The sequence below is a fragment of the Castanea sativa genome, chromosome 5 (assembly GCF_040712315.1).
Source record: "Castanea sativa cultivar Marrone di Chiusa Pesio chromosome 5, ASM4071231v1".
In the NCBI taxonomy this organism is placed as follows: domain Eukaryota; kingdom Viridiplantae; phylum Streptophyta; class Magnoliopsida; order Fagales; family Fagaceae; genus Castanea; species Castanea sativa.
The window spans coordinates 81481067-81495362 of NC_134017.1; the positions used below are offsets into that span (position 1 = coordinate 81481067).

The 14296-nt window shown below is 33.1% G+C and overlaps 1 protein-coding gene across 1 annotated transcript; it reads left to right on the top strand.

Annotated features, from left to right (window-relative positions):
* Positions 1–231: 231 nt before the first annotated feature.
* Positions 232–5932, top strand: LOC142637219 (putative mitochondrial adenine nucleotide transporter BTL1). Its single transcript, XM_075811500.1, has 6 exons — positions 232–396; positions 679–825; positions 2260–2354; positions 3868–4201; positions 4445–4682; positions 5329–5932. Exons 1-6 carry the CDS (start codon positions 367–369, stop codon positions 5577–5579), a joined length of 1095 nt encoding a protein of 364 aa, XP_075667615.1. The 5' UTR covers positions 232–366; the 3' UTR covers positions 5580–5932.
* Positions 5933–14296: the final 8364 nt, after the last annotated feature.

Sequence of the window (14296 nt, forward strand, 5' to 3'; positions counted from 1 at the left end):
TAACCTATTTATATTTCCGAAGATAAAGTCAAAGATTCAAGTTCCTTCCCAACTCTGAAAGCGAGAATCTATTTTTTTCACTTTTCAATCTTTCACCACCAAAAAAATAAAAAAGCAATGGTCACAGAGATTGAAGCAAACACAAACACAAACACAAACAAAAAGAAAAGAGCACCCATACCAAAACACGCGGACACGGGCAACCCTCCAACTCCAAAGTGCATTTAACTCATTATGTCGTCAACAAGCAAAAGACTCCTAAACCAAAAGTCCAAAACCCTCCAAAGTTGAATGGAGAAGTATTGGTAGCAACCATAGGCAAAGGAAAAAAAAAAAAAAAAAAAACTCACATACCCATCTCTCTCAATGTCCCAAAAATCCTCGTCTCATTCTCAGGCACGTCATTTCTTTGCAATTACCTTGTTTTTGTTTTTATTTTTTTGATGGAACACAATTACCTTGTTTGTGTGTTTGTTTGTTTGGTTTTTGACTTATTTCTCTCTCTGTGTTGTTATTTTATATGCATAGTCATAATGTGTATATGAGAATCCATCTATAACATCTCTGCCTCTGCCTCTGCCTCTGACTCTGCATATTCTTTCTGGGAAATTCCCATAAAATTTTATTTTAATTTTGCTAAAAATTTTTAAAATAAAAAAAATGGCATTTGAATCGCAGTCTCTGAAGAAGAAGAGCTATGCTGATGCTGGGATATCTGGAGACATGTACAGTATGGTAATGATGCTTCCCAAAGAGCTTGAAATGGAGAAAGACAACAATTTCGACCTCAAATTTCACGTTCCTGACCTTGGTCGTGCCTGCAAGGTCTGTCTCATTCTCACTTCTCTATTTTTCTTATCTGGGATTTTTTTTCTTCTTTACTTTTCAGTGTTATTGGCCTATTTGCTGTGTCTTCAAGATATTCTGGATCGTTTCAAACGGTCAAGAAAACAAAACCCATTACTTCAAATAGAGCAAAGTGTGAAAAAGATTGCTACTTTTTTTTTTTTCCTTCTTTTGGAGGTTAAATTTATTTTCTTCTGTCAGGGTTGCTGAGAAAATGTACACAAGTCCTGGAAAGAAAGTTTAGATCTTTTTGTTTTTTACCTTACTTCCTTTTAAAGTATATCTTTTGCTAGAATCAAACTTTCTGCACAGATATAAAAAATAGAATTTCTCCTATTTTTGGTTTAGAGGTCTTCGGATTGTTTATTCCTTCTCTATTTATTTGCTGCTGTAAATTGCAATTGACCATGTTCATGATCTTTTGCTTATGTGATATCTAGACTGTGATCAATTTTTTTGTGCTGACCACCCAAACATGAATTATATTTATAAAAAAAAGAAAAAGAAAAACGATGCTTACAGTTCTAATTAAAAGTGTCATTATCCCAGCATCACTTACAGTACCCTTATAGTAGTTATGGAGGACCTACTGCATTAAGTATCATAAGAATAACCCAAATTTGATAATGTGACAAATAATCATACAGCAATAGAGAATAAGTCTAGGATTTTAGCATATAGGCTTGTGGGGTTCTTGTACTTCATCTTCCATTTCTTCATGGACTTCCTACTATTAGAGTATCCAACCTAAAAACTTAAGCTTTTCAGTTTAGAGGCCCAACAAGTGTAAATACCGGGAACTAAGTAGACATCTCACTGATGTGGAATTTCCCAACACTATATCAGGCTCAACAGAAACCAAAACAAAGACAGACAGCTTGATGACTAAAAAAGAGAAACAGGCTTGGCATGTGGACTTCCAAGACTATCAAACCGCAATCTGATACCTTGTTAATATGTCAAACCCAAAAATCTAAGCTAGTATGTGGAGTGGCTAACTAGTACACATACCCGTTTCCAAGCACAAACTTACTGATGTGGATTTGCGTAACACCCATGGTAAGATAGGTGACTACATGGTGAAATAGTCCTAAATACGCCTGTCTTTTCCTCTACTGATTATATCCTTGGGTTTTCCTTTAACTTCTTATATATGAGTTTGACAACTGGATTGTTTAATCATATCTGTCTCTGGGTATGGTTTTCTTGTCCCATGGACATTGGAGCTTGTGTTACATCGTTTTTGGTCTACTTTTTCATAGTATTACACTTTTTTTTTTGACCAACTAATTCCCCCCTTCTCATTAAGGTTGGTTTTGGCATTTCATTTAGGGGCTGAGGGAAAAAGAAATTATTATTTTTTAATGTTTTTTAATTGGTTCTATCACATTGACATGCTTTGATGTAATTCAGGTTTTCTTCAGGACTAGAGAAGTTGGTGAGTTTCTTAGTGGGGCTTTAGCAGGGGCTATGACCAAGGCTGTGCTTGCTCCTCTTGAGACCATTCGGTTGGCTTTGCTTTCTACTTACATGCATTTCTTATTTCATGAAGTAAATGTATTTGTCATCACATTTAATATTTCTTGTTTACTTGCTCAAATATCTACAAGCATTGCCCTTTGCCTAGCAGTTTAAATTAGTAATAGAAAATGTGCTTAATTGGAAAAGGACACAACTTCCCAAGCGTACTCAACAGTTAGGCTTATAAATAAGAATATTGGCTGTACATATCTTTTCTTCTTGTTGTGTAATCTCTCTACTGCTTCTTGAAAATCTTGTAAAACAATGCATCCTATGTTGAACAGTTGAAGGCGACTTGGGTTCATAGGATAAACAGAGTGCTCCTCTCCCAACACACCATCCCTTATGAAGCTGATTTCATCTGAGGTGGAGACCAAAAGACTTAAAAAAAAAGTAGAAATTATACTTTACCACCTTGAACTAGACTCCCTGATTACACTTTGTACTATAAACTTTGGATTTCCGTCCAAGTTAACAATAAACTTGAAACTGGAGAACAATATGTAACAAGGGTCATAGTTTAGAGTGCAGAACGTGCATTCTAAAAGTTGAGGGTGCAAAATGTAATTTGGGGTATAGTTTACGGTGGCGGAATGTAATTTCCTCCTATAATTTTTATATGATGTTTGTAGGGGGTTCAAGTGATGGCCTAGTGGTGATGATGCCCTCTGTGGTGCTTGATGTTGGTGATTTGAGAGTTGAACACCCCCCCCCCCCCCTCCCCCCTAACTATCTATCTATGAAAAAGAAAAAGAAAAAGAAAAGAAGAAGATGATTGTAGACCATATATACATATATGCAGTGTCATTATACTAGGATATGTTCTGGTAAACTTTATGATCAAGGAATTAGCTGTGTTTAGAATGGTCTATTATTTTAACATTTTACATTCTTGTTTCTGTTTGGCATCGGGCATCAGGTCTTTCTAAATACACGTCTCATCAGTTCTTTATTTGCTACCTCAGTCATGTTCCCATTTGGCCTTGCCCTTACAGCACCTTAATTTTCTATGCACTTTTGATGTCAAGTAATAAATACTTACATGGAAGTGTGCATATTTCTGAAATCTTTTATGGCTGATTACTTTTAAATTCTATGACCAATCTGAAGTGTTTATATGGATGTATAATTTCTTGATGAGCTGTATGGTGTATGCTACACACTCACATCCACATCCACACATGTCTGTATGTTAAATATGTACTATGGTGTATACAATACTAAACCAGTACACACAGTTGCAATAGTCACTGACTTATGTCGTCAAGGACCAACTTACGTCCTGCATAAATCGGTGACTATTGCAACCCATGATACCCATCCATGTCAAGCTTGGTGGTTAGAGGAAGTTTTAAAGCTTCCTTCTCCACACTAAACTTCTTAAGATACATGAACCTTAATTAAATTGTACATTTTGAAATGTTTGTAATTGTTACCAATTTTATAATAACTATATATTAAAGCGTTAAAATATTCTGATTTGTAATGTGTAATATTCAGGACGAGAATGGTGGTTGGTGTTGGATCCAAAAACATTGCGGGTAGTTTCTTGGAGGTGATTGAGAAGCAGGGTTGGCAAGGATTATGGGCTGGCAATGCAATCAATATGGTCCGTATAATCCCTACCCAGGCAATTGAGCTTGGAACGTTTGAGTGTGTAAAACGATCAATGACATCAGCACAGGAGAAATGGAATCAGGAAGAATGCCCAAGATTGCAAATTGGTCGTTTCAATTTGAAGTTTTCTCTCTCCTGGATTTCTCCAATAGCTGTGGCTGGTGCAGCTGCTGGAATTGTTAGCACACTTGCTTGCCATCCCCTTGAAGTTTTGAAGGTATTTGCACTATGGGATCCAGTCATGAAAATAGAAAATTGAGTCTAGTCAGGCACATCTTTTATGTTGTTCGCTTTTGATAAGTTCTTTTATATTGTTTTTAGACGTTAAAAATTTCATCTTCCATCAGTTATTTCTCATAACATAGATCTTTGCTGGTCTATTTACTTTGTACTTAGGTTCTTTTATTTATATATTACAACTACATCTTTTTCGGTTGTATTTATAGTTATCTTTTTACAGGATCGTTTGACTGTCAGTCCTGAGGCATACCCTAGTTTAAGCGTTGCAATTAGCAAAATTTATAAGGATGGTGGGATTGGCGCCTTTTATGCTGGTATCTCACCTACATTGATTGGAATGCTGCCATACAGTACTTGCTACTATTTCATGTATGAGACATTGAAGACATCTTACTGCCAATCAAAAAATAAAAAGTCTTTGAACCGCCCCGAGATGCTCGTGCTTGGAGCTTTTGCAGGTGAGAAATATGGCTTCAATTATGTCTTTTATTTTAATTTATTATTTTAAAAAAAGAATATGACTTCAATAGTATCATATGGTATTTATGAAAAATATCTCTTGGTTTTCTTCCAATATATATATAAAAGCTTACAACAAGCTCATTCAATTAATTTGGATAAAGGTAATGAGAATCTGACATCCTCACTCCTCAGTCCCTAATTCTCTCTTTTCCCATTTAGTTGGTAATGAACAGTCTTTGAAAATGTTATGGATTCTAATCTTGGATCAGAACTGATCTTTCCCCGTCAGTTTTATATAATATTTCAATTGGTATTTTGGTCTAATTAACTTGTGTTCATTGGAATGCTTGCACATGCATCTTGGAGATGATATCTCAAAAAGGTCTCTTGAAACCATTATTCTCCTTATTTATTTTACAATGCATTCTGTCTCTCTCCAAGAAAGAGCCCTAACAATCTGTAAATAGTGTGTGATTGATGTAGTACCTCCTATTTTGAGAGTGGGAAGATCTATTCTTGGCAAGTATAAGAGACTGTTGGGCCAATTGCACCATTCGAGAGCATATTATATTTTGTGTTTTGACCATTGCTTATAATTATATCATCACTCTTAAATAATTGGACTTTCATACACTTTCCCAGGTTTTACTGCTAGCACAATTAGCTTTCCATTGGAGGTGGCCAGGAAACGATTAATGGTGGGAGCTCTACAGGGTAAGTGCCCACCCCACATGGCAGCAGCACTTTCAGAAGTCATCCGTGAACGAGGTCTGTTGGGACTCTACAGGGGGTGGGGTGCTAGTTGTTTAAAGGTCATGCCATCATCCGGCATCACCTGGATGTTTTATGAAGCTTGGAAAGACATATTGCTTGTTGGAAGAGGTAATCTATGACATACATCTAGCATTACCCCACATAAGTTCATGGTTATGTTGGGATCATTTATCTAAAAATTACAAGGTGGAAGGAGTAGACTAGCATGCTAAAGTCGCTTCGTGGTTTTGACAGTCCTGAGATATAACTTTTGCCTTCCTAAGGCTGGGGAAGTTCATGGTTTTCGGGAAGGGCTTCCCCATGTTGTCTACACCACTGTTACTTCTGACAGGAAAAAAAAAGAAAGAAAAGAACAGATAAAAGAAAAGAAGGCGAGCTTCAATTTTGGTGCCCGTGAGATCAAAAGTACTAATAGGTTTTTTTGTATGAGTATAAAAGGATGTTTTACCATAATTTGTTGGATTTTTGTCTTCCTAGTTTGCATTTTCTTGATGCTTGGCGATGTGGCTTAGACCACCCGACTTCTACTAGACTTCATATGCCTAAGACAAAAAGGTAAGGCATCAGCGCATGGTATAGAACTCGATCATTGCAAGCGATTACTATAAAAGATTTGAGGGAGGACCCTCAAGAATATTAATAATAATTAGTTAGAATAAAAAGAAAGTTGATCATTAGGAGATACTTAACCTCCTTTGGGTTAAGAAATCTCTAACCAAAATTAAACCCATGAGAACTCTATCAATCAACCCAACTTGCAAGGACTTACTACTTAGGGTGTCACGTGTGTGTGAATCGTAGTTAAAAAATAATAATTAAAATATATTTTTTAAAACTATAAATGGAAAATCTTATCTAATTAAACTTGATGTAATTTAATTCAACTTATTAACTAATGAAAAACCAACAAATGCCAAAGATTTGAAATACAAAATCTACCCTTAAGATTTGAACAAATGCAAAAGATTTCCTTTTTTTTTTTTGGTTAATAACTTGTTAGTTGGGAGATGGGGGATTTAAACCCTAATGTGGCGTTTGGTATGGAGGAATTCACATTAGTCCTGGCATCTAGATTCCTAAGAATGTGAGATTCCTAGGAATGTAGCTATTTCTATGTTTGGTTTTATTGGAAATGTGAAATGATAATGTTTGGTTTATTTCTAGGAATTTTAAATGAATTATTTATTTTTCTCATTCTATCCTTAAATGTGAATGTGAACTACTAAGTCCATTAAAAAAAATCATCTAAATAAATAATGAAAAACCAAATATAAACTATTAATTATGACAAATTCATTAAAATAATAGTCTAACATTTCAAAATGACAAGTACAATACAAAAATAACTATTTAAATTCTTAAATGCTTTTATTCTTAATAATAATTTTAAAAGAGATTTTTTTTTTGGAGAGGAAACGACAATAGGCTTTATTCAAATAAATCACGTTATACAATGGGGAAAAGGAAAGAGATGTATTTTTCAAGCCAAATAACCTCCTCATTCTCTTTTGCAGCACTAGTTAAAGTTAATGCAGCACGATTACATCATAAGGGTACACTATGAAAAGAAATAAAAGAAAAACTATCTCTAATTAAATAAATGTCTTCAAACAGAGCCAGACCACCACTCAAACCAATCCTTGGAACTGCAAAACCATCTGTCACATCTAATTTCCTCTTAAGTCTGTGAAAACCATCCATGTTAAGACGTGTTTCAGACAAAAAAAGAATTTTGGGACCTTCTTCATTCGCCAAAAAGTGAAGTTCTCGAACTGCCTTTGGGATCCCAAGCCCTCGACAGTTGAGGCTTAAAATCTTCATGGAGGGGGCGGTGGTGAAGGATTACCTCCACTCGAAGTATGCAATATACTCAGATTTTCCTTACTTAACAATTGCTTCTTGTGAACGTGGGAGTCCAGGGAATTATGTACTGAGGATGTACGCTTTGATAAAGTTGGAATTGTAGGAGTAACTTTAGTTGCGACGTTGTTATTGGGACTCCTAAGAATGCGTTTCCAATACCGCAGAGAAGATTTTTTTGGATCCACCAAATTATAATCAAGATTGAGATCCTACACAAGATGATGGGAATGTTTTGTGGATCGGATAGTAAGAATGACTTGAGAATTAGATTCTACTTTCTTTATTAAGGAAAAGAAAAAGAAAAAGAAATATTAATCTCACCAGGTGATAGTTTGCAAATTATGTTCTTTAGCAACTATTTCTTTTGTCTCAAAACAACTTCTCTCTTTCTTCTATCTGTTTTGTTGAGACTCTGTTTTTGGCTAGATTCGGTCAATGTTGGGTTGGGATATTTAGCATACAATAAATCCAATTTTCTAAACAGAGTTTCAAATGTTTTCAAGTTATTAAATATTTGGCATTATGATGACTTGTTGATATAGAATTTATTGATGAAAAAAGAAAAAAAAATATTACCAATTTGGTTGCAAAAAATTATATATTATTCTGATATATATATATATATATATATATATATATATATATATATATGTATGTATATGTGTGTGTGTATTATTTGAGTGGTTTTTTTTTTGTTTAACAAGCCTATAATATATAAATCATTAATTTTTATATATATTTAAAATACAAGTTTATGTTTACGTATATGTTTATATTTTATAAAAAAAATGTTTCTTAAATCCAACAAATGTTTGAAAATAATAAAAAAAATCGAGGAAAAAAAATCAAGAGTGTAAGTTGTAATTGCATGTTATCCATAAAAGTTTAAATTTTCTTAAATTTAAATTGAATGTCAATTTGAAATATTTAAGATTCTATATTAAAAGAAGTGCTTAAATTGCTCCATATAGAAAAGACCACTGTAACCATTCTTATTGATTTAAAAAAAAAAAAATTAATTGGGACTTATTGTAGAATGCAACTCATTATTTACACCCGAGTTTTGCTTCTTTGAAATATTCAATTTTTACATTTAAGTTATAATTGTCTCCTCAAATCCCTCTTTTTAATTATGCTAGAAATGTGCAATAAGTTGTGCTTAATTACTCTATTTGTTAGATTCTACTTTCATTAAAAAAAAAAAAAGAATAAAAGGAAATTTTAATCCCAATAGGTGATAGTTTGGTAATTTAGCCATCGACTTTCCTAGAAGGCTTATAATAATTACTCTCTTGTTCACTTGGTTGGGATATGTACTATAAAATACATCCAATTTTTATACTGCCTTTCAAATGTTTTTCACGTTATGAAACATCAGACATTATGACCGATTGTTCATATATAATTTATTGATGAAAAATGCTAAAATTATTACCAATTTTATTGCGAAAAAGTATTGACTTGACAAAGAATGTGATTAGACCATATTTATTAATATACATATTTATAAATTTCTTAATTACTTTTACTTTATAATATTTTCAAATTTTGATCCTTCTTCTTCCTCTACACAGGATTGATGGGAATGTTTAATTTTGTAGATCAGACAGTAAGAATGAATTGAGAATTAGATTCTACTTTCTTTATAACCATTTATAAGACTAAATGGTGGCAGGTATTGGGAGAAATTAAAGGATCTTCAAACGTTTTATTTAGTATTTTATGATGCAACCCTATTTCTTGGGTCAAAGTTTGTTAAACACAACTGGAAAATATTCTGTTCTTTAGCAACTATTTCCTCCTCCTCCTCCTACCTGTTTTGTTGAGTCTTTGTTTTTGGCTAGATTTGACTAGTGTTGGGTTAGGATATCTAACATACAATAAATCCAATTTTCTAAACAACCTTTCAAATGTTTTCAAGTTATTAAATATTTAGCATTATGATCACTCGTTGATATAGAATTTATTGATGAAAAAAGATAAAAATTATTACCAATTTGGTTGCCAAAAAAAAAAATTATTAATGTGAAAGTGAAAGTGAAAGTGAATATAATTAATTAATTACTTTTACTTTTGCAAATTATGATGCATCTCCAATAACATTTTTCTTATGTTTTCTTCTTTCATTTTACTTTAATGAATTCAATAGTTACAATAAGAGATGAACAATTTGAATGACTCTGTTAAAAACAACAAGAAGTACTAGTGATAATAAAACCTCATTTGTAAAATTATTTTGATTTATATATATATATATATATATTATTTGAGTAGTTTTTTTTTTTTTTTTTGTTTTTGTTTCACAAGCCTATAAAATATATATATTGCTGTACTATATAAATAATTAATATTTTAATATATTTAAAATACAAGTTTATGTTTAAGTATATGTTTATATTTTACAAAAAAAAAAAATGTTTGTTAAATCCAAAAAATGTTTAAAAATTAAAAAAATTGAGAAAAAAATAATAATTAAGAGCGTAAGTTGTAATTGCACGTTATCCATAAAAGTTTAAATTCTCTGCAATTTAGATTGAACCTCAATTTAAAATATTTAAGATTCTATATTAAAAGAAGTGCTTAAATTGCTCCTTATAAAAAAGATTACTGTAACTATTCTTATTGATTTTTTTTAATAAATTTTATTGGGGCTTATTGCAAAATGCAATTCATTGTTTACACTCGACTTTTGGCTTCTTTGAAATATTCAATTTTTACATTTAAGGTATAATTGTCTCCTCAAATTCCTTTTTAATTATGCCAGAAATGTGCAATAAGTGGTGCTTAATTACTCTATTTGTTAGATTCTACTTTCATTTAAAAAAAAATGAAATTTTAATCTCAATAGGATAGTATAGTTTGCTAATTAATTGTTTCAGCTATCTACATTCCTTGTCGGCTTATATTGACTACTATCATGTCCACTGGCCTAATAATGACAAGCTTTGTTAAATCGGTTGGGATATCTATCATAAAACGTATCTAGTGCTGAAATGCTAAAATAAATCTAGCCCCTTATCCAGTGCTGAAATGCTAAAATAAATCCCTTTCATATGTTTTTCAAGTTATGAAACATCAAACATTATAATCGATTTTTAATATATAATTTTTTGAAGAAAAATGTTAAAATTATTACCAATTTTATTGTGAAAAAGTATTGACTTGACAAAGAATGTGATTAGAACCATATTTATTAATATACATATTTATAAATTTCTTAATTACTTTTACTTTATAATATTTTCAAATTATGATTCGTTGCCAATAGAATTTTCCTTATAACTATTATTATCTCTAGATATTAAGAGAATTCAGAAAGTTTGTTATGGCCTCAAAAAATGTCAAAAATACTCCTAATATAATTAAAATTCTTTATTCTTAAAAAAATAAAAAATAGGGTTAAAATTGTAATTCAACAAAATTAAAAAAAAAAAAGCTACCAAATAATTTTTTTTTCCTAAAAATTAGTACACTCTTTCTAAACATATCTCATGTACATTTGATACATTTTTTCCCTAAAAACTAGCACACACTAAACCCAGCAAATTACTCCATTTCAAATCCTAAATTTTTTTTTTTTTTTTTTTATAAAAATCACTTCTTATGTAATCTCACTAACAATAGATAAATTCGAATTAAAAAATTATATTAAACTTAAAAAAAAAGCCTCATCACGTGCGGACCACGTATAATGAGGCTAGTTATTATTATTGTTATTCTAATTTACTAGTTACGATAACAGATGGAGGATTTGAATGACTCCATTGAAAACACTAAGAAATACTTGCGATGATAAAAACTTAATTTGTTGAATTATTCAAATTTACATATTATCTAAGTGATTTTTTGTTAACAAATCTATACATAATTTTTCGCTAAGTGTATAAATTATTAATTTTTTCATATGTTTAAATACAAGTTTATGTTTATGTACATGTTTATATTTTATAAAATTATTAGTTGAATTCAAAAAATATTTAAGATAAGTGTCTGATAGTAATATTGTCATAATATGATTTCGTTCTTTTTCCTTGCTTTTGCTCCTGCATAAAGCTCACTGTGGATCAACATTGAGCTCCCATTGTAGCAATATGTCCTTTGTAGTGAGTCTATTTTGAATAGCTAGCCACCCTATAAAAGCATGCTTAAGGATATGGCTAGGAAACCAAACCAATTTTCACATTAGCTTCTACACAAGGGTGATGATCATATGTGGATTTGTTGAATAAAAAACTATGGGCCATTGAGACACATACCTTTGGTGGAACGGATCACCAAGTTGCCAGATCTTGTTTTTTGCTTGCTTTACTAACTCCTCCGATGACTTCTCCTTTGTGGAACACCTTCAAGTCGTCGAAGAAGCTGCTAGAGTCCCTCCTAATTTCCATGCTCCAAATTCTAGGGAATAGTAAATGGTACCTTAGAGAGATGGCTTATTTTGAGAGAGTTCTCAAAAACTATACAAATGTTTGCTACTGTAACTCATATCTAATTGCTATAGGAGTACATTAAATACTAGTAGAGATTCACCCACCATCTGATAAGTGATTCTTAAAGTACTCAACTACTTTTTTTAAATTACTCCACTACTGAACTTGACAACTCATATCAATATTAGATAGTTTAAATTTAAACTTACTTATCAGATAACGCATGTGGATGATCCATGGGCTATGTTTATGGGTTGGGTTAAAACCTACCCAATTTCTAACAGGATGGAATCCATATTGGCTTTTCTTCCTCTCCCAATACCACCAAACCAAGCTTGCTTTGTAGGTTCACTAAATTTTTTGATATTGAATGTTTCCAAATCCGACTCTTTCCTTGTAAGACACTTGAGAGTTGAGACATTGGCATTGAAGTTACTAGTAGCATCATATACAGTTATAAGTCCATATTTTTAATATAGAATACTATCTAGATGCCACAAATCATGCCAAAAAAATATATTTTTAGCTGAACCTACTTCAAATTTAATGAAGGTTCTTACCCCTTCTTTTAGTTTTGCTTCTCATTTGATATAAATTAAAATAACACATTTTGTCAATTTTGAGTTTTTACTTGGCCACCATGAATTATCCTATTCTGTTGGAAACGATAGCTAATAGTTCTTAAAGTCTTACCTTAATAGTTAATACCTTTCCAAGTATTTTTTGCATAAAACACAAGCTATGTCACCTTTGAGACCCGATTGCATAAGTTTGTCTCTTATGGATAGATCATAGATGATTTCATTTAACATTGTTAACCAAAACATGAATGCATATCTTCAAGTAAAAAATGGAAAACCTGACCAATTTGGCAATTTAGTATCTGATGGTGAACTAAAAATCTAACTCCAACTCATCCTTAAGACGTCTAGAGCGGAAGGAACGTCTCTTATACCAGGACAACCGTCCATAGGAATGAGGGTCGTCCATCTGGAAAGCTCTTGGAAGACCCCCCGTCACTTTGGAAATTCCCAAACGTGGATTTGCCTACGAAAGCTGGCGATGGAACCACATGCTGTTTTTCCAAGGCATGAGGAAGATCCAAGCTCATTTCTACAACTCATTAAATACTTAACTTCCAATGACAGTTATACAAAAAGACATAACTCCCATGGCGGTTGTGGAAGTTATTCTTGAACCCCCGAACCTCTGAAAATATAGGGAAAGTTACAAATCTAGTAACTGTTTTTAGGGCGCACTATATAAACGCCCCTTCAGACCAGACAAAAGAATGTTTTCACAATTCCAAAAAAGTTGGAATTCCAGAACTTGAGAGAAAAACTAATTTTGGCATCAGAGGGTTCTTGGCCGATCCACTCTAGTCACCTTTGATCACTTGTTTTTTCTTTTTCAGGCCCTTAAAACAGTCGCTAGCCCTTTGAAGCCCGAAGCATCTAGTCTACTAATTTTCTTCGCATCATCAGTTGGCGCCGTATGTGGGAAATCCGTTCGATTATTTTTGTTTCGGCAATTCGCCTTTCCCAAACAAAAGGCTGTATGGTTTGGACAAGATCAAGGGTTACCAACTCAGGCCACCAGGAGAGTAGGGATGCTTCTAGTAATCCCCATCGTGATCGTCAGTCAGCGCTTGTCATGCAATTGCCTTCCATTCAACACATACAATCCATGGTTGCCGCCATGGCGGAACTAACTCTTTAGAAGCAAGAGTTGAATAGGGAGATTAATTTAAGGAGGTAGCACCATAAAAGACACGCGAAAAGGCAAGCCTAGAGTCAAGAAGGTAGAGGAGAAAACTCTGAGCTCAAGAATCAGTTAAGGGGTACTGCTTCAAGAAGAGTACTGCACTTGGAGAGGGAGATGGACCAGATGAGAAGAGCTATAGACGAAATGAGGGAAAACATGAGAAGGGCGAACCCCATGGATGACTTAGTTCACCGAATGGAATTTCTTTTCATGGCTTCCATCAATAGTCATCCCTTACTCCCAAAGTTCAAGATGCCTTCCTTAGATTCATATGTTGGAACTTGTGACCCGTGTGATCATATCGCCACCTTCAAGACTACTATGCACTTGCAGGGGGTTCTGGATGAGATTATGCGTAGGGCATTCCCTACTACCCTCAAGGGACCAGCGCGGGTATGGTTCAACAAGATACCCCTAAACACTGTGGGCTTATTTGAAGAGTTGAGTAAGTTGTTCATTAACAATTTTATTGGAGGACAATGCTATAAGCGTTCCTTTTCTAGTTTGCTAACTATAGAACAAGGGGAAAATGAAAGTTTGTGGTCTTTCGTAACCGATTCAATAGAGAAGCCTTGACGATAGACAAGATGGACGATAAGTTGCTGTTGGCCGCCTTCCACATTGGAGTCAACTCTAATTTGTTCATTCATAAGCTTTACGAGCAAGAGTCACAAACCATGGCTGAACTCATCCATTCAGCCCAAAATTTCATGAATGCAAAGGATGCGATCATAGCCAAGAAAAGGAAGAGAGCAGAGTGTATGAAAATAGATCTCCCG

Coding starts and splice junctions, on each gene's coding strand:
- LOC142637219 (XM_075811500.1), top strand. CDS start 367: ATGTCCCAAAAATCCTCGTCTCATTCTCAG. Junction 826..2,259: donor ACCTTGGTCGTGCCTGCAAG/GTCTGTCTCATT, acceptor GATGTAATTCAG/GTTTTCTTCAGGACTAGAGA. Junction 2,355..3,867: donor GCTCCTCTTGAGACCATTCG/GTTGGCTTTGCT, acceptor TGTAATATTCAG/GACGAGAATGGTGGTTGGTG.